Source organism: Miscanthus floridulus, chromosome 5, assembly GCF_019320115.1.
Source record: "Miscanthus floridulus cultivar M001 chromosome 5, ASM1932011v1, whole genome shotgun sequence".
In the NCBI taxonomy this organism is placed as follows: domain Eukaryota; kingdom Viridiplantae; phylum Streptophyta; class Magnoliopsida; order Poales; family Poaceae; genus Miscanthus; species Miscanthus floridulus.
This window is the reverse complement of record NC_089584.1, coordinates 1930008-1950215: the sequence shown is the minus strand read 5'-3', so window position 1 is coordinate 1950215 and position 20208 is coordinate 1930008. Positions and strand designations below refer to the sequence as shown.

The following is a 20208-nucleotide window of genomic DNA, read 5'->3' as shown; positions in this document are numbered from 1 at the left end:
AGCACCTAGAGCATAGTATGAGAGATTAAGGGACTTTCTACTCTCTAAAGGGTTCATGATGAGCAAGGTTGACACCACTCTTTTCATTAAGAAGATTGGAAAAGATTTATTTGTGTTGCAAATCTATGTTGATGACATCATATTTGGATCAACCAATCTAAGACTTTTGTGATGAGTTTGGAAAGATGATGGCTAGTGAGTTTGAGATATCCATGATTGGAGAGTTAAGTTACTTCCTTGGTCTTTAAATCAAGCAATTGAAGAATGGTACATTTATGAGTCAAGGCAAGTATATGAAGGACATGATCAAGAAGTTTGACATAAGTGATAGTAAAGTCATTAGCACACCAATAGTAACAAATAGCAACTTAGATAGTGATGCAAGTGGCAATATGGTGGATCAAAAATTATATCGGTCTATGATTGGTAGCCTACTCTATGTGACCGCATCAACATCGGATGTCATGTTTAGTGTATGCATGTGTGCAAGATTTCAAGCCTCACCAAAAGAAAGTCATTTAAAGGCTACAAAGAGAATATTGAGGTACTTAAAGCATACACAAAATGTTGGTTTGTGGTATCCCAAAGGAGCAAAGTTTGAGCTAGTTGGTTACTCTAACTCAGATTATGCGGGATGCAAGGTTGAAAGAAAGAACACCTCGGGCTCATGTCAATTGTTGGGAAAATCACTTGTTTTATGGTCATAAAAAAAGCAAAATAGTGTTGCATTATCAACCGCCGAAGCTGAATACATATCCGCCGGTAGTTGTTGTGTACAAGTACTTTGGATGAAGGCCACTTTGTGTGACTTTGGAATCAAATTCAAGAAAGTGCCATTGCTATATGACAATGAGAGTGCAATTAAGTTGACCAACAATCTGGTTCAACATGCAAGAACAAAACAAATTGATGTCCGCCGCCATTTTATAAGAGACCACCAACAAAAAGGGGACATTTGCATCGAGAATGTAGGCACCGAGGATCAACTTGCTGATATATTCACCAAGCCATTGGATGAGAAAAGATTTTGCAAGCTAAGGAATGAGTTGAACATATTGGATTTCTCAAATATGTGTTGATGCACCCCCACTTATATGATATGCCTCTCCTTCGAGCAATACAAAGTAAAAGTTAATTGGCATGGCATACATCCTTGCTAAGGACATGATTAGTGCATCTAGTCATCTTTCAATTTTAATAGGCTCATTCATGAAAATCAAATGAATTTGATATTTGTATGGTACCACTATTGCTTCTATGCTTGACTTGATCTAGTGGTAGCATATGATATATTTGTGGGCTTATAAACCTAATGTTTGATCTAGAAAATAAGCTCTAAGTGTTTAACTCAATATGATACAAGATAACCCTTATTTAGAGGTGTGAAGAAGCTTGTCCTTGGATCAAACCGAGTTAAATATCTTTGGTAAATATTCTAGATTAAACCAAATTTAGGAAAATGATTCTCACCCCATTGATTGACATTGATAATCTCAACCTATCTATAATTTAAGCCTTTGTGGTCATTGATGACAAATGAGGAGAAATAGTGCACAATGATAGTGAAAAGACAACACAAAGGGGAAGAGAAATAAAGATATAAGTGATAGGGGGAGAACTTGACATAAGAGGAGAAATATGACAAAGGAAAGAGATCAATTAAAATTTTGAGCACACAAGTAGAGGGAACAAGCTCATGAACTTATATGGTGCATTTGAATATGTATTTCATATGTTTGCTTGCATGTCACAAGTTTTAAATTTCAATATTCATGCTTGTGTGGTGTATGCTAGTTATAGGTTTGAATGATGAAATAAAAATCTAGCATGTATAGGTTATCTAGTGATTTTATTTCTAAGTGTTTCCATGTGATATCAAGCTAACCATGGTGCTAAGGATGGTATAATGGTGCGCTCTAATTGGTATCACGTTTCAAAGGTTCATCTTTTATACCTTAGCATCATTTGGTAGACATTGTCTCCTATATTTCCAATCTAAGCATATGTGCAAGTTTCAATCCAAACTCTTAGCACATATATAGGGGGAGCAATTGCTACCATTTGGGGTTTATGAAACTTGTCCATATCCTTTTAAAAATGTTAAAAATGCTTGGGAAAGCAACATGGATTTAATTAAATTTCAATTCATATATTTGTGTAAGGGTTGTTATCAATTACCAAAAAAGGAGAGATTAAAAGATCTAGTTTGGTTTTGGTGAACTGATGAAACCCTAAGTGCCAATCTAGTTTATCAAGTGATCATGAGATAGGTAGCACATTCCAAGTGGTGAAGCAAATGAAGATCATGACATGATGATGGTGATGCCATGGTGATGATCAAGTGCTTGGACTTGAAAAGAAGAAAGAGAAAAATAAAAGGCTTAAGGCAAAGGTATAGATAGTAGTAACTATTTTGTTTTGGTGATCAAGACACTTAGAGAGTGTGATCACATTTAGGTTCGATAGCCGTACTATTAAGAGGGGTGAAACTCATATCGGAATGCGGTTATCAAAGTACCACTAGATGCTCTAACTCATTGCATATGCATTTAGGATCTAGTGGAGTGCTAACACCCTTGAAAATATTTGTGATCACACCCAAACCCATCTTAACCTTACATTCTTCTCAGACTGCGGCGGGGGCGGTGGAGGCGGCGCGAACGCGAGCGCACGCTCTCCCCTTCTGTTCCGCGGCCAGGTAGCGCTTCGGTCCTATTAGTTTTTCTGTTACGCAGGATGCTGAGATGGGACGGTCCTGTTGGTGGACCGCAACGACAGCCCATGGTTCGGTTGCTGAGCTGCGTCTGGATGCGCTGCCGACGCCGGATGTCCGGGCGCTACTGCCTACGGAGAACATAATGTAACTCGCCAATTTTGAAGAAAAAACAATTATCCCGACCTGCTTATCTACTTCCATCCACCACCAACTAAACAATAAAATCAGACCATCCTATCCAATATGGTTATCTATGTATGAAACTAAAAAAAACTAGCTTTTTTTTTGGAAAACTAAAAAAAAGCTCATCGGTAACTTGTTCCTTTTTTTTTTGGAGCAAACTTGTTCCTTGTGGTGGTCTTGTGTCCAGCCGGGGTTTGAGTCTTTGGCCCAGGACGGGTCGAGGGGGGAAGAGAAGTTCCCCACCTGAATTAAGTTATGGCCCAGCACGGCCCACCAACAGAACGGGGCCTGAAGGCTTTCTGAAGTTGATGAAATGCTCCATGTTGTTAGTTCCCTTAATTCTTTGCATGGTGGTACTGGAAATAAATAATTGCATACACATGTGAGAATCTTGGATATTTCAAATGTGAGAATCGGTCGATCCTCCACACCCACACGCCCCTGATCTATTCGGACGTTTAGTGCAGCATATATAGCTTCACAAATGGACATCTCAGTCACAGGTTGCAACAGCAGAATCAAGCAAGAACGGAATAAACTTCTCTTTCTAGCATCATATAGCCCACTCTTGCTATTTCAACTTCCATTGTCATTTCATATCAATTTCCCATAATATATATGCTTGCCTTAGTAATGAGTTACTGTGCAAGCTTAGCATTTGCAGGGCGAGACAGACAGTATATATATATATATAGAGAGAGAGAGAGAGAGAGGGAGAGAGAATCATGTAACCAACCCAATGAGCTATATATAAGAGTTAATCGTCCATCATCTACTCCAGTTATCGACCTTGACTAAAGTAAACCTGCATGATCAAAGCTTCACAAAACCCTCCGAAGATGCAGCTGCCATCACAAGAAAGAAGAAATCACCATCGCCCAACGAGCATTTGATGATTGACACGCCAAGTGATATGTGAAGTCCAACGAGCATTTGAACACCCACCTCTCACAATGCATTCCTGTCAGTGGTAGTCTCTGTACCGCATTGCAACTCCCATCCACCTGTCAGGCTCCGGCGACCGTCGCACGGCGAGCGCTCGTGGCGGCGATCAGCAAGAGGCCGTCGGCCGCGTCGCGCTCCCGGCTGCACCAGTAGTAGCCCTGCCTGCTGTCGCTCCCCACCTCACTCGGACCGCGACGGTGATGCAGCAGCGCCATGCCGAGCCCGCCCTCGCCGTGCTTGTCGAGGCGCGCCTGCCAGGCGGGCGGCCGGAAGGCGCGCACCTCGACGGCGTCGCCGGCGCGCGCGCCGTGGCGCGACACGAAGAGCGACCACTGCCCCGTGACGCGGTACGTGCGGGCACTGGGGTCGCGCCGCAGCGACATGCGGTACGCACGGCCGAGGCGGTCGAGCGCCGGCACGGGCAGCCCGGCGCCCAGCACCAGGCCCCGCTCCGCCGCCGTCAGCATGCGCTGCAGCGGCGACGGCGCCACCAGGCGGTCCGGGAGCACGAGGCGTGCCTTGTCGCGGCTGCTGTCCGACGGGGCCAGCTGCTTGGTGAGCACCACCGCCGGGCGCGAGATGCGGAGGCGGAGCAGCTCCGCGCGCAGCCCGTCCTCGCCCCGCTCCTCCTCCACCGCCGCGTCCCGACGCCCGCGCCCCGATCCCGTCCCCGTGGGCATGGGCGGCTCCGACGCGCCGAGAAGAAACCCTCCTCCTCCTCCTCCTCCGTGGTTGTTGCGGAAGTGGCTGACCATCTCCTGGATCGCCGCGGCCTCCGCGTATGGGTGGTACCGCACGACCCTCTTCTTCGGCGGGAGGAGCTCCGGCGGGACGCCAGCGAGGTCGTCCACGCCGGGCACATCGCGCTCGCCGCGGGTCACCGGAACCCCGCGCCCGGGCGCCAGGTGCTCGACGAATTGCGGCCCTTTCGCCGCCCGCGTACCTCCTGGGGTGAGGAACGCGCGCGCTGGCGCCGCGGAGGCCGGGGCTTCGGCGAACGGAGGCGGGGGGCCGGGGCGGGGTGGCATCCGGAGGCTGCATGGTGGCGGCAATGGCGGGGGAAAGGAGGGGAAGGGTGGAGGGGAGAAGCCGGGAGGAAACGGCGGTGGGGGAGGGAGAGCGAAGTGTGGTGGTGACCGGTGGGGCGGCGGCGGCGGTGGCGGTGGCGGGGAAAGAGATGGGGTTTTGCGTGGCAGCGAAGTTGGTGGGGAAGCAGGGGCCGGAGGGGGCCAGAGCATGGCAGATTCTAGAGTTCCCATTGGTCGCCCACTCGCTCTTGCCTTCGCCTTTGCCTTCTCTTTTCTTTTTTTTTTCCTCACCTACAAAACCCGCCCGCTTCCAGCAAGAGAAGCAGGGTCCACGTCATCCCAATTGTTTACAGCCGTCGGATCTTGGATCCTGTGGCCCAGATGAGTTAAGGCTGATTTCGTCTGAAGCTGCTTCTCCTAGGCTTCTCGTCAAATCCAGAGAAACAAATATATACCCAGCTTCCGCTTCTCGTTCCAGATTCTTCTCGGAGCTTCCTCTCACTCCCCGTCGCTCACTCCCTCTCCCGTCGCTCTCTCTCCCTCTCCGTCCCGACGTGGACAAGGCGACGACGGCTGGCACTGGTGGGCGCGGCGGCTACGGCCCTCCTCCTCCTCCTCTCCCCCCCGCGTCGCTGCGTGCCGGCCGGTCCACCGCCGCTGGCTCACGGCGCGATGCGTTGGCAGGGCGCGACGGCGCCCCCCGGGCTGCGGCGAGGCACCGCCCGTCACCGGCCACGGCGCCGCGAGAGCGGGCCCCTCCGGTGGCTGCCGCCGCGGATGCCCCTCCACGCGGCTTCCTCCCGCCGGTCTGCATCTGCTCTCGTGCTCCACGAAACCCTAGCTGCCTGTCCCCATCTCTTGGGCATGGTTCCTAAGGATGGCGCCAGGGCTTCCATCGGCGCGTGCGGCCGGTGGCGGCGACGGCGTACACTCCCTCCCGATTTGTTGTATGTGCTATATTTGACCTATCAAGTTCATATGTCATCTTGTTTATTATGTATTTTTAGTTCCAAGTCACGATGACTGCGTCTGATACTCTGTTTTAATTAGATCTATTCCAGGCTGAAGTTGATTTTCTTCGAAATCTTCGCCTTCCCAATTTGGTCATGCCTCGTGTGTAAGTGACAAGAAGGCAAGGTACCCACCTAGCTAACTGCTGTGACTGAACGTGTCTCTTCATTTTTTTCTTAATTACTCCATTTTTTATTATTCATTAAACTGGTGCCTAAAAAGCGCACAAAAAATACTATCAAAGTCAGACCCATTTTGAGATTTCAGCACCTCCTATTGGTTATCAAGAGTTCATGCTGGCTCACCGCTTCTAAATAGCCGCTGATTTTTTTGGATTTGTAGTTTAATTAAAAACATATGTGACAAGCAGTGAAATTCACCGCACCATAAAAAATATAGTCACTTCAGTCACATATGCTTAATCTGCTTGTGGCCTGACATTCATCATATGTCATCTATACAAATTCTAAAAAAACTATAGCACCACATGAGTTGATTTTTATGGTCTTACCACCTGCAATGACGTATGGGTTAAACAATGTTGCCCATTTGATCAGTTGATACTTCAGAGTTTCAGACTCAGTTGATATTTCAGAGTTTCAGACCATGTGATGTATTCTGAATATCTTTTACATTACAGTTTTCTTTTATTTTGTGCTTTGCCACTTAAATTTGATGCCTCTGTGGTTTTACATATTTAGAGAGGGATGGAGCCATGGCATGAGAGGAGGTAGCTTTGAGGCAGAGCAATAGCAAATGTTTCAGAGTTTCAGGCCATGTAATCTATTCTGAATATCTTTTACATTATAGTTTCCTTTAGTTTTGTGCTTTGCCACTTAAATTTGATGCATTTGTGGTTTCACATATTTAGAGACGGATGGGAGCCATGGCATCAGAGATGGCTTTGAGACAGAGGAAGAGCATCCGTCCGTCTGAGGAGAATAGGAGCGGCAGGACTGAAGTGGAATGAGGGATGCACTACCTGATTCTGTACTGTCCAGGTGCGGTATTAGCCTGAACTTGAAATACAGGTTAGTGTTATCACAGTTCTTGGAAACCTCACAAAATCCATTCTTTTTGGATCTTGGTCTGTGCAGTCTCACAAACTGATAAACTTCACAATCTTGCTAAAGTAAGTTATTTCAAACTGTACAATTCATAGTTCTTAACCTGCTGAAATAAATTCTTGCCTTGTCTTGGGGACCTTTCTTAGCAGGTATGTCCTCGTCGATGAGTGCATCGTCACTGTCTGAGGACATAGGAGGTCAGTTCATGGAACCATCGTAGTAAGAATGTCCTATTCTAATTTCCATGTTTTATTTTGTGAGCCATTAATCTTTTGCACTACAAATCTGCAGGTGTGCTGATGGGAAACACTTTCCATCGGAGCATTCTCAACGAGCAGCACTGCATCACTACTCAACTACAAGGTCATTTCTTCCGCGTTAGTTTATCCTGCTGTGCAACATGCTAAATCAGAAAATAGGTGTGATGCTTCCAATCTATCAAATTGGGCATATCCATCGCTTCTTCTCATTTGTGTACATGAGAAATCATGCTAGATAAACAATCGTAGCTGATTTCTCCTTGCTAGGCTTGAATTTGGGAACAACCTTAGTTCTTATGGTTCTTAAGAGTTGTTTGCAGTAGATTACTGTAGCTTTTATTTTCTGCTTTCAGTACAACCATATAAAGCTGTAGACCAAATACCCTCTTTTATCTTGCTACATAATATGTATATGTTTTGATAGGGTAATAAAATGGGGAGGGGACGCGGCCGTTTGTGTAGGGGTAAGGCTATGTGGATGATGCCCTGCACCTGCATGCGGCAACAATAATTTCGTCAGTCTGTGGTCAGACTACCTTCCCTCCTTTTGCTGCAGCCATTTCTAGGTAGCCAATTGACTAAAATTGGTACGGAAATGAAGTCTGCTCACGTTAATCACGTATTAGCAGGTTGTCTTAGCTGTAATGAAATATGGAATTAGCTTCTGTAGTGTTTCTGCAGTGTATCAATTAGCACAAGCGTGTTGTATTTGTTATATTGATAATATTGCTGCCTCTTGTTTCATCTTCATATGTGGTCAGAATTTCTTTGCTGATAATTGTGGTGTTCCCATTGTTGTCGCTTATCTTATTATAGAAGAACATGAATTTCTTGTCGGTCTGAACTTCTTTTCTATTCATATGTGGATCATGTGCTGCATAGGTAAGTTCTATCTCTCATTCTCTGGATCTGAACCTCTATTGTTTTCCTGATGGGCCATAAGAGAAGTGGTAGATCACCTCACCAGATTCCATTGTAGCACCATAAAAAATTATCTCTATATTTTCTTTTGGAGTACCACTAAGCTAATATTAGTTGCTATGCCGTTTGCCTGTGCAGTGCCCCATGGTTTCTTTTGCTTCCTAATAATAGCTTCTGAAAAGCGATTAGCTTAGCGATATAGGCTTCTGCCTTACTGCCTATGGTGCCTTTTAGCAAAGTGACCACCTTATCAATTTAGGCCTGCATCTTACTGCCTGTATTTTACAGGGAAAAAATGCTTCTTTGTATGCCTAATCTGGCTGGGCAGCATTAGATGCAACCAAAAATAGATGTTTGACTCAATATAGATCCATGGTGAGAGTCCTTGCTGTATATAGGCTCATGAGATTTGCAGTGATTGTGCGTTGACGCTGGTTGAGTCATTATCAAGTCACACTTTGTGAAGCTATATTCTTTCCAGTTTTTTAGTGCGCTGACATTTATATTGTCTTTTGTTGTTCGAAATGTAAACTTTCGTATTTTCTTTACGACACTTCTATTCATAAGATCGGTATGTAATGCCTCTCTGTTTGCCTCATGCAGTTAATTGTCTTAGGTAAACTCATAGAATCTAGGAGAGGAGTTCTCTGGCTTTCAGAAAATCTGCCAGTTGGTGTCGATGCTCAGATTAATCTTTTTGAGGTAATGCTATATGATTTTTTACAGTGGTACACACAGGATTTCGAGAGTCAAATCAGCTCTACCTTTTTTCATTGTTTTTTTGGCTATTTAGTGTAACCTGGAATTTTTCTTTCCCCTAAGCAATTTTTCTCTTTGTGTAGCTTGCAGAGGGTGAAGCTTATTGGTTGATCATGGGCGCTGTCAAAAAAATTTAGTTGACTCTTTTTTTCCTTCGAGATTTTTATGTACCTTTATTCTGGTTTTTATTCAATGTGTTCCAGATATTCACTTGACTCGCTTATCTGGAAGCTAAGTTCATTTGCAGGTTCCAAGGCTCCGGACCTATTATGACTGCCAAAAAGAAGTTTGGTGTTGCAGAGAAAATGCGTTTGATCCCCTCCAGGACCACACAGGTATGCGATTCCTCATGCCTCCCCCACAGGTTGTTTAGCCCCTGCTCTTTTCTTAACTTTCTGGTCTTCTCTGGTTATGTTTTCCTTCCTCTCATGGCATGGCTGCTGCCTTCCCGTATGAGCGAGGTCGGATACAAGCAGTTACGCAAACCAGTGCATGTGATTCCTTGGCTTCTACACATTCCGTTTGCTGATTATTACGTGCATTATACTTCCCATTCACTTTTCTAGGATAAAGTAGATGCCGGCATGTTCCGACTGAATTAATGGAATGAATGTTCAGAACCAGAGCATTAATACACAGTGCGTGTTTATCCCACATAGTTTTTTTTTTGAAATACACAGTGTTGTTGTTGTTGTTGTTGTTGAAATGACATAGTTTCTAATTCTTCTGCAACAATTTGGGCTGCAGATGGAACGCCACGTCTTAAACTAATTTTAAGGAATATCAGCTGTCACAGCATTCTATTGCTGTTCCATTTTCCCTTCTCAGCGTATTTTTCATAGAAATTCATGCCCACCAGACCTTCTATTATGCAGTATAGAAAGATATAAGGTTAGCACATACAGTGCTGTAGATGGGATTTTAAAACTACTTCTTTTTCAGTGACTTTGCTACTTGGTTCAGCTCAAACTTCAATTTGTGCTCAGTACGAAGGTACAGAATTCAAATTCAGTTTAATAGTGCTCTAATGATGATGAAAAAAATTGACTAGACCAAGGTATATGAACATGAACGCAGCTTCCTATTTTTTCCATGTTACTATCTGGTTCGCATTTCAGCATAATGGTTAATGGATGGATGTGCATCATAGGTCCTTATTTCTCAGCATGGACAAATCCCAACTGCACAGTGTGCAATACCTATCTGTTATTTCCTATTAATGTACCATCGCTTGTGTTCTACATTTCACGTATGCTAAATTGCTAATTATTGACATAATATTTTTTCCAAGATTCCAAGGATGTCATTTGATCTTCTAATCATGTCTGGTGAAATTGTAGGTTCAGAGGTGGATGCCAAGGGTCGCTACAGAGGGCAAAGTGTTGCGTTTGTCAGATAGGACAATGTCATATTGTTGCATGAATGCCTTCTGTTGAACGGCTCCTGTGGTATTCAATGGTCTCACCTGCTGAAATTTATGCCAAAATATTTCATAGATTCTAATGTTGTTTAGTATGTCTGCCTCTCAAGTTCACATAACTGGATTGAAGCTATATGAAACCTCGACAACTTGATAATAGATTATACTTTCACAATTCTGACTCCTTGCTAGAGAAACATACTTTTAAATTTGCAGTGCGTAGTTACTTAGTTACTGCTCTATTTTCGGAGGTTTGCTTCACCACTTTCATTTCTAAATATATGAGCTCACATATACAGAACTTGCAATGTCCATTTCACAGCTTGCAGCGCCAGTTGCTATTCCTAAAAAATCCCGGCCATGAGTGATTGCTGCAGTACTCATAGTTAGTCATAGCTTTCTACCTCCTCTCTTAATCTGTCTTCAATATATAATAATGAATGGGCATGGTGCATACTTCCTTAATTGCTGCTCTGTTTTCAGATGTTTCTTTAACTGCTTCCGTTTCTAGATATATGAGTTTGCATACATAGAACTTTCTCTGATATAATAATTGGATACATAGAACTTGCAGTATCATTTTATAGCTTGCAGCTTCAATCATCGTTGCTATAAAAAAACCAGCAGCTTTGTATTCCAACCCGTGAGGTGCAAGGTTCAGTACCAAGATGGCAACCAAAGCAACTTCCCCAATTCTCCAGGATGTGCAAAAAGCAGCTTCCCAGTTAGCTACAACACAATGCATACTACAGACTTGGTTTACAACTTTTATCGGTCATGTTGTATTGGCAGTTTCATCAGAATTTTCGCTTTCCAAGACATGTACACGTATTGGCAAAAATTTCTAAGGGCCCGTTGTCCACAAAATGGCCAAACACTGCATTTGCCATTCCTGCTATATGGACATCACAGATTTTATTGAATCTAATTATTTCATATATGCATAAACTGTAAAGATGTGCCAGCGTCAAGATTGCATATGCCTGTATAAGACTTTCTCCATATCTAAATTTTTCCATGTAACTGTATATGCGCGATGGCATGCGCCCTACACTAGTTCTCTCTTCACTTGCACGCAGCACGCGAGCCTGCCACTAATAAACTTTCACACAACAACAAAAAAAAAAACAGTGTAGTTCTTTACAAAAAAAATTTACTCTTGTTGCTTCATTTCTCGAGTAACAAACAATTCAGCTAATTCTCCTAATAAAAAGATCCATTTCTCTGCTAATAAAAACAATTCAAATACATGATAATAATACCAATTCGTTAGCGGGCAGCTGTTTATATTCGGTAAGATATTCTCAAGCATTCTTTCCATCCACCAAGGAGCTTGAAACCCCAAGAGTTTTACTGCTTCCGCATCCAACAGTATTGCAACAATAATATAGACGGCCAAATAATTACTATATGCTCTTACCAGTACATGTTAGAGAACAATCCATGGTTTTGTTTCCAACAGGTGAAAGATTCACCTGCTTTCTGTATACATCGCAGTAATACTATTCTGATGCCTTGTACTTGCTCACCACCCTACTCGATTGAAGCAATTTTACATCAGCACAACGCATACATTGGGGCTTGGGGGTTGCAAGATACAGCAACGACGACCCTATGTTATCCGTATGCTCAAGGCTGCATGCATCAAGTCAATACTCAATAATGCCTTCAGAACTTCACATAGCAGTGGCGCCAGAAAACCCGGGGGCGACATTGGCGGCATTGCTTCTTCCTGGGCGTCAACCATTTCCAGGATCTTTCTTACGGTTGCCTGCAACTTTTCGTGACCACCTTCTAGTGTGGACTAACCAGCTGTTCCGTTTAGTTGGATGGCCTTGTTTTCGAGACCCATGTTTGATGACTTTATTTTCGACCGTGCTTTCGCTGATGTTACTGCATTGGTAAAGACACCGGATTCCTTGAGGCCACGGATGATAGCCTGCAAAGATTGGGCATAAAATGTAGCAGCAATAAGAAACAACTTCCACGAGTTGAAAGCCTACAAGATTGAGATCAGGACTAACCATGGGCACATATATACGTGTTAAGACACCCTTCCTCAAAAATTTCAAATTGGTGTCTTTATCAGTCCATACAACATATTCCCGGTACCTAAACAAAGGTACTCAGACCAATGCGATCTCTCTTAATTCAGGCAGGATAGGGAGGAATGGTTGGTGCTTGGTACACAGAAGGCTAAAGGTGTTACCAGTTCTTCATCTCCTCCTCTGTCGCTGTTGATGCAATTATAAAGGGCCTGCCATGACAGAGTACAAGGGAGGATTCATTAGCTCTCCCAAGTTAGTTATCCAGTTAGCTACCTATGCACAATGATACCTAATAAGAGTTATATCAGTTTCCTTTTTTTTGGGTAAAAAGACAGTTATATGGTTCTCTGGCATGGCTGGCTATACATTGTACAATGGAGAATGGACCATGGGAAACATTTATGTGATTAGTATAAGGCACACGAACAAGGTACAATATTGTGCTTGTGCAATGCCCCACCACCCCTATATCTGATTCAGACATAACTGCATCCAGTCATCCACTTTCAGTTAAAAAAAAGATATTACATGCATATATTGTGTAAACTGAGATTGTTTCCACCCACGACAGTTTCCACAGGCATTTCCATAGTATAATAAATCATCTAGCCATTTTTCTCCCCATCTCATTCTTTATATCATTTTTTTTGAAACAAAGGCAGGAGCTCTGACGCTCAATTAAGACGAAAGAATATTATGTACAAGAAGTGTCGGGGACCTAACACCGGGGTACCCCAGGAGGTGGAACCAATAACCATCGAACGTTAAAAACTTCTAGACGGACAAGGGCGCCGCTACGTTTCTTGCCCGAATGACGGGAGTTTGGTTCCGCCTCGCCCGACGCCTTTGGGCCAGCTCCGCCTCGCCCGAGGGCTTAGGGATAGACTCCGCCTCGCCCGACCCCCGAGGGCCAGGCTCGGTCTCGCCCAAGGGATAAGGGCTAGCTCCGCCTCGCCCGAGAGCTTAGGGATTGACTCCGCCTCGCCCGACCCCCGAGGGACGGGCTCGGTCTCGCCCGAGGGATGCCCACAGCACTGCTTCCTGCTCCGACCCTGTGACTCTGACCTCACGACCGGGGCTCGCGGGAAGCCTGCTCACCGCTCTTCTCCGATCGGCGCACTGAGGGCCGACTGGAGCCATCCGACCGGGGGCTCCCCGCTCGGAGGGAACCAGAAGACGTGCGGAGAAAGGCAAGGCATGGCTCATAAGTCAAAACCACTGAACCAGAGTCCATACCCTGCGCCCCGATAGGAAAAGTACTGCCAGGGAACGACAGGATGGGTGCTTTAGACCCTTCCAGGCGTAGCAGAGCCTGAATAGTGTTGTGGGCGCGTGCTCTTCGCCCTACAGAGTTGTGGGCGCCGCTTTCAGCCCTCGGGCACGGAACCCGACGTAGACATACGACAACCACTACGGTCCAGAAAAAGACTCGCGTCCTCCACAAATGACGGATATGCTATCACCACGATATGGTCCCAAGGGAGCGGCACCCGCTTCATGGCCCCTCTAGTCCACCAGATCGGAGTATTCGCTTCAGCCTCCGGACGCCCCCTCCGATCAAAAGGCTTTGCCCACAGCACTGCTTCCTGCTCTGACCCCGTGACTCCGACTCCACGACTGGGGCTCGCGGGAAGCTTGCTCACCGCTCTTCTCTGATCGGCGCACTGAGGGCCGACTGGAGCCATCCGACCAGGGGCTCCCCGTTCGGAGGGAACCAGAAGACGTGCGGAGAAAGGCAAGGCATGGCTCATGAGTCAAAACCACTGTACCAGAGTCCATACCCTGCGCGGGGTAGTATTCTGTAGCCATCCTGACATTCTATAGTGGCATCGACAGTATTGTAGGCGCTTATCATCCTTTCACACCCACCGGAATGGACAATAAGGCTTGGTAGACGTGAACAACAAGGCTAGGTAGCGTACGCATCCGAGCCCTCTCACTTGTAAAGCCGTCCCCTTCATCTATAAAAGGAGATGTGCTTCCTTCAACGAAGGGATCGACTCTTGATGAACAACACACATCACACACAGTCAAGCTGCTTTCATGCTCTTAACATCCTTTCAACCCTTCCATCAGAGACTTGGAACCAGTTCCTCTCTCGACCGTTTGTACCCCCTACTATGAACCATTTTCGGTGCTAATAACACGAGCAGCAACAGACTAGACGTAGGGACATTCAGCCCAAACCAGTATAAATCTTGTGTCCATTAGCGCACCATCCGGGCCTAACACGCATAACTATAAATTTACTTGCCGGTGCTTATTCGAAACACCGACAGTTGGCACGTCAGGTAGGGGCCTTTGCGCATTCCAAATCAGGCCTCGGGTGGCTAACCACGCAATCAGCTGGGTCCCGGGCACACACGTGTGTTTCGGTGACTTGGATTTCATCGTCACACTGGATGGAGAGCTGGCACTGACCCACGTGGCCGTCTAGTCTCTCCCTCTCGTCAACTTCAGCTATCGGAGGCTTGAGGGCCAGCCCAGCGTCTCCCTTAGGCCCTAGTCGTCCAGGGAGGCCCCGTACCACATCACCCTCTCTCCGGAACGCTCCACACGGCGCGCCTCGATGGCGTTGCTGTTCGGCCTCCGCAACGCTACGGCAACCGCTGGCCACCATTTGGCACTACGCATGGTTCAGCCGCCTACGGACAATGAGTTCGTGGGGCCAATTGAACACGATCTAGAGACACTCCACGGTCTCCTCATGGAGGAACCAGAGTCGTCCTCCAGCTCTGACTCCAGCAGGGGGAGCCATCACCCTTCCCGGGAATGCTTTATGACGCAAACCCCCGAGGGGCACATCCAAAGCGTCTTCGGAGAGGAGGCAACCCTGACGCTAGGACTGAGGGGGAGGCGGCGGCTCCATCTCACGTAAGGATGGAGCAGCTAAGAGCGCGAAAGCTAGAGATTGATGACGCCGGACAATAGCTTGTCCAGGAGTACCAGAAGATCGATGAGGAAATCAAGTGTCGTGGAGACGGTGGGCACGCATGTGTCGCGGCCCATGATGTGCACAAGAGGATACTCACCGACGATGGGACTCTCCCTCACTTTGCTCGGGCAAGCCAGAACATCGCCGTCGTGACGGCCTTGCTTCACGGCCTCCCAGAGGCCGCGACGTCCGAGGATCGCCGGGCCCACCGAGAGATTCGCATGTTGCTCGAGCGTGCAGCGGCGCAGCAGGCGGAAAGATCGTTGCCTCGGTGACGCGAGTTCGACGCCAGCCAGCGTATGCCCTCGGTACGCCCTGCCAAGGACGCGTCCGTTCACCAGACACCATCAGGTGGTAGGCAGCACTCTACTATCTTGGTACATCAACGTCTCAGCCACAACCACGACGTGCGCAGCACCATCGACTCCCGCAGACGCACCCACGGCAACGGAAGGGAAGGAGCCCTCCACGGCTATCATCCCCGATGCGGCGGACGCTACGACAGCGGCAAGGACCGGAGCCCGAGCCCTGGCCTGCCAGGCCCTCAGGCCTTCGGCCGACACATCCTCAACACTGCTTTCCCACCAAGGTACCGACCGCCCACCAATATCCCTAAATATTCTAGAGAAACAAACCCCGGGCTTTGGCTCGAAGACTATCAGCTTGCCTATCAAGCCGGTGATGCGAGTGATGACGATTTCATTATTCGCAATCTCTCGCTATTCTTGGCCGATTCGGTACGAGCGTGGTTGGAGCACCTACCGTCCAACGCCATTCAAAGTTGGGCGGATCTCATGGAGATCTTTATGGGGAACTTCCAGGGCACGTACAAACACCCTAGAAACCCATGGGACCTCAAGAACTGCCGCCAGAAGGCCGATGAAACCCTCTGCGGGTACATCCGATGCTTCTCCTGGTAGTGCAACGAGCTTCCTAACGTCGTCGACGTGATAGGAGCCTTCCTATCTGGGACAACCTACGAATCCCTGGTCCACAAGCTAGGGCACAGGGGCCCACGGACCACCAAGGAACTCCTGGACATCGCCACCAGCCACGCCTCAGGAGAGGAGGCGGTCGGAGCCATCTTCGACCGCCCCGACGGCAAGGTGAGGCGGGACGAGGACATCGGCAAAGGCACCTCCAACCGTCCCGCCAAAAGAAAGAATAAGAAGCAACGGCGTGACAACTCGCTCATGGCCGCTGCCGACTGCAAAGGTGGCTGGAAGCCCACGGAGGGCACTCCGAACCACTTTGAAAAAATGCTCGAGGGGCCATGCCCAAACCACGCTTTCCCGGCCAAGCATCTATATAAGGATTGCAGCCTCATGCGCAAATACTTGTCCGGGGGCCTCAACAAAGGGGGGTAGGGGAAGGAACCTGCCCCCAGCACAGACGACACCGAGGAGAAGGACGACGCTGAGTACAACTGGTAGGACTGCGGGAGACCCACGCCCCAGCGGCTACAATCTCTTTGCTCACCAGCGTGATTAGAATTAATTCACCCGCACTCCTAGTTTCTTACAACTTGGGCCACGGGAAGGGTCAGAGGGCACCGAAACCTCTTCTCCAAGAAGAGGAAGCTGAAAAGTTGTTTGCCGTCACACAAAGAACCCCCTAGCCGGTTCCACCCAAACCACCCGGGGGCTTGGGGGCTACACCCGTGGGTGCGCTCATGCGCACCCGCCAGCTCAAATCGCCCAGGGGCTCGGGGGCTCCTGTCGGGTTCATAAACCCGGGGTCCCTCGAGGACCGGCTTCCACGCCCGGGCTCGGTCTAAGAAAACAACATATATTCCATGGGATGGCCCAAAAAACTAAAACACAGCAGGCTGGAAGGGTAGTCCAGTCGTCGACCAGAAGGTCTACCCGTAAGAACAGGCGCCCGCTCATCAGCTTCTTTGGCCCACCTCTCCGACCGGAGCACTTGCTTCAGGCACCAGCCGTCTCCAAGCAGTCTCTCTAATTGGAAGGCTTGGCCTAAAACGCTGCTTCCTGCTCTGACCCCACGACTCTGACCCCACGACCAGGGCTCGTAGGAAGCCTGCTCACCGCTCTTCTCCGACCGGCACACTAAGGGCCGACTGGAGCCATCCGACCAGGGGTTCCCCGTTCGGAAGGAACCAGAAGACGTGTGGAGAAAGGCAAAGGGCCGCTAGAAGCTCCCATACGACATCAAGAAGTATTTGTGGGATGTTACCAATGGAGAGCATGGTGCGGCGGCCGTAGTAGATGAACTGGCTCGTGTACATGCCCAGATGTTGCCGATGGAGAGCTTGGCGCGGTGGCCGCAGCAGTACATGTAGTAAAACTAAGCAGAGATTGTACTTGTATTATCGATGTTGCTGTAGGATGTCAGATGTGCATGGGGGGTCAAGATATCTTCTTTAGGAAGGATGGACACCGGTACCTGCAACGTCGAGCACCGCGCCGGTGAATGCGGTGCCCCTCCACCCCGTTCAGGGACTACGCCATCATCATCAGCTCCAACCCCGACAACGGCGTTGGGATAGGAGGCGCTTCCCACCGAAGGAAGGCCGCAATGAATGACGGTAAGGTCGACAATGCTCGGCGCCCTCTAGTGCCCCTCCTCCATCGGTGGCGGTGGTGCGCCCACAGCAAGGGAGGCTCGCACCATCTCATCTACGTGGGACGACCTCCAGCTCGACATCGCGCTCCGGATTCACAAGCAGACCTATGAGTTGTTCTCTCCCTCGCATCACCCTCTCTTACTCAGGAACCGCCGCATTCGGTGGAAAGGAAGGAGAAGTAGTGGCGGCTCAGAGGTTGGCTAGGAATGGGGCAAGAACTCCACTCCCCCTCCCTATTTAAAGAAGGGGCACAGTAGCGGAGGAAAGGCGAAAGGCCCATGGAACAACCCAACGACGGAACCTACCTCTAGGGGGAGTCCAATGGGCCTCCTAGGTCGATCGGGCGGCCCAGACAAAATAATAAACGAATGACCAATTGAAAGATAAGTACCCCTATTTACTTACTTTGAGTATTAAATTCTTTACTGGGCCTCCGACCCCAGCAACGGCAGGGGCACGGACATCGCTCAGGGGCTGTCGAGGGCGCATGTTTGTTTAAACACCCTCTTAGCCTGACCCCTCCTTACGTTTGGGAAACCAAAAGCACGACATGTGGGAATACAACGATGAGTACAACTAGACGAACCACCAGACCCTACGCCCCGACAGCTATTGTGTTTTTTTGGTTCACCAGCATAATCACGTTAGTAATTCCTCACACTACTAACCTTAGCTCCCGCCTTCCCGAAAGGAGTTTGGAGGGGTTCGCCTGTAGAACCCCTTCGAGGGGAAGCTGACAGATCACTTAGAAGCCACCGAGAGACGAAAACAAAAAATCGTGATACTTATGCAGGTTACGCTGGCCTCGTCACAAATGTCGGACCCAAACCTAGCACGGACATGTCTGGTAGGAGCTTCCCATGGCTCATACCACCAAGGTAACGTTACCGACCCCTGCTTTCGTCTTGATTAAACTATATGTTAAATTCATGCATTCAAACATTGCATATGCAAACCCTTGCATCTCAACGCTTAGTGTCGCGTCACGGAGCGGTAGCCGCCTCATTCAATATGAGTGACACCTGACCGGGGTTCGAAGGCCGGCCCACAAAGGGCTTGAGGCCGCCTCGTGTCAAACAGAGCCAGGGGAGAAAAACCAAAATGAGCCCCAGCGGCCTTGCCCGACCCCGTTCAGAAGTGGACAGGGACATCTCGACCTTTATCGTTCAATTCTAACCTCGAGCCAGACCCACAGAATCTTCATCGAGGAGAGGCCAATGGGCCACCTAAGCCCAACAAATGGCTCAGGCATCTACCGAGAGGCGGGTTCAGAAGTAGTGAAATGCCACATGAGGGCTCTGCCGACCCCGTTAGCGAATGATGGATCTGGATTCCACACGAACATACCCATTAGCGGGCTCATTGAGCGCGACACTCGAGCCATCGAGGCAAGTGTCGTCAACTCAGCCCCTCTAGCCACAAAAATCAAGGACGGGGTAGCACGCGAAAACACGGCCGACCCCTAGCAGACCCTCAAGGGCTCGGGGGCTCGAGCCACTCGATCCAAGATCAAGAGACTGAGGTTCGATGGCTGACCAACAAAGGGTCCCGGGCCGCCTCGTGTTGAACAAGAGCTAGGGGAGAAAACACAGATGAGCCTCAACGGCCTTTGCCCAACCCGTATTAAGGTGAATAGGGTCATCTCAACCTTCTTGTTCAAATCTAGCCTCTAGCCGAGCCCATAGAAACCCCATTGAGGGGGAATCTGTTGGAAGGCAGGCCAAGGAGTAGCGGAACACCACCCGAGGGCTTCACCGACCCTGTCGTGAAGCAAACAGGATCGGATTCTGTCCGAACATCCCCGTTAGCAAGCTCATAATGCACGGTCATGCAGCAATCATCAAAGTCCTAAGGTAAGGGGTACGAGTAAATACAAACGTAAGTTCACCTCCCTTGCTTCAGTCTCTAGTAACATCCAACCCAGCAACCGCAAGGGGTTGGATCTCACTCGGGGGCTGATAAAGGTATGGGAACCTCCTTTCTTTTCTTTTCGAGAAAATATTACATTTGACCTCCTCTTCGCATCAAGACCAGGGGCAAGGTTCGGCGGAATAGACTGGTAAGACCGCAAAAGACCCACGCCTAGATAGCTACGGTAATTTTGCTCACCAACACAATCAAGTTTCCCCTAAAAAAAACCTCAGGCCCTATGGTCTTAACAAACAGAAGGGTCGATTGTCTAAATCTTTTTCATCGCAAAAAGAGAAGGTAAAATCAAAACAAACGAAATGAGACTTACGCAACCATTTCCAGGACACAAAAGCACTGACACTTGTTCACATGTTACAAATAAGTGTTTATCAGACCAATTCCACTAACTACTTTCGC

General features: G+C 48.2%; 1 protein-coding gene and 1 long non-coding RNA gene across 16 annotated transcripts; one reads left to right on the top strand and one right to left on the bottom strand.

Annotated features, from left to right (window-relative positions):
• Positions 1 to 3690: 3690 nt before the first annotated feature.
• On the bottom strand, positions 3691 to 4943 carry LOC136451314 (uncharacterized). The gene is made up of 2 exons (XM_066452026.1): positions 3845 to 4943; positions 3691 to 3744 (listed from the first exon to the last, which is right to left on the bottom strand). The coding sequence occupies exon 1, from the start codon at positions 4870 to 4872 to the stop codon at positions 3907 to 3909; it is 966 nt and encodes a 321-aa protein (XP_066308123.1). The 5' UTR covers positions 4873 to 4943; the 3' UTR covers positions 3691 to 3744; positions 3845 to 3906.
• A 430-nt stretch (positions 4944 to 5373) lies between these two features.
• Positions 5374 to 11265, top strand: LOC136553265 (uncharacterized). 15 transcript variants are annotated; one of them, XR_010783102.1, is made up of 9 exons: positions 5374 to 5819; positions 5923 to 6009; positions 6585 to 6661; positions 6755 to 6884; positions 6981 to 7015; positions 7097 to 7147; positions 7242 to 7313; positions 7635 to 8833; positions 8974 to 11265. It is a non-coding gene; the product is annotated as an uncharacterized lncRNA (long non-coding RNA). The 15 variants fall into 15 exon arrangements; XR_010783095.1 differs by having other exon boundaries at positions 7100 to 7147; positions 7242 to 8833; XR_010783098.1 differs by having other exon boundaries at positions 7242 to 8833.
• Positions 11266 to 20208: the final 8943 nt, after the last annotated feature.

Bases quoted from the DNA above. Each gene is read 5' to 3' on its own strand.
- LOC136451314 (XM_066452026.1), bottom strand. From the start codon at position 4,872: ATGCCACCCCGCCCCGGCCCCCCGCCTCCGTTCGCCGAAGCCCCGGCC.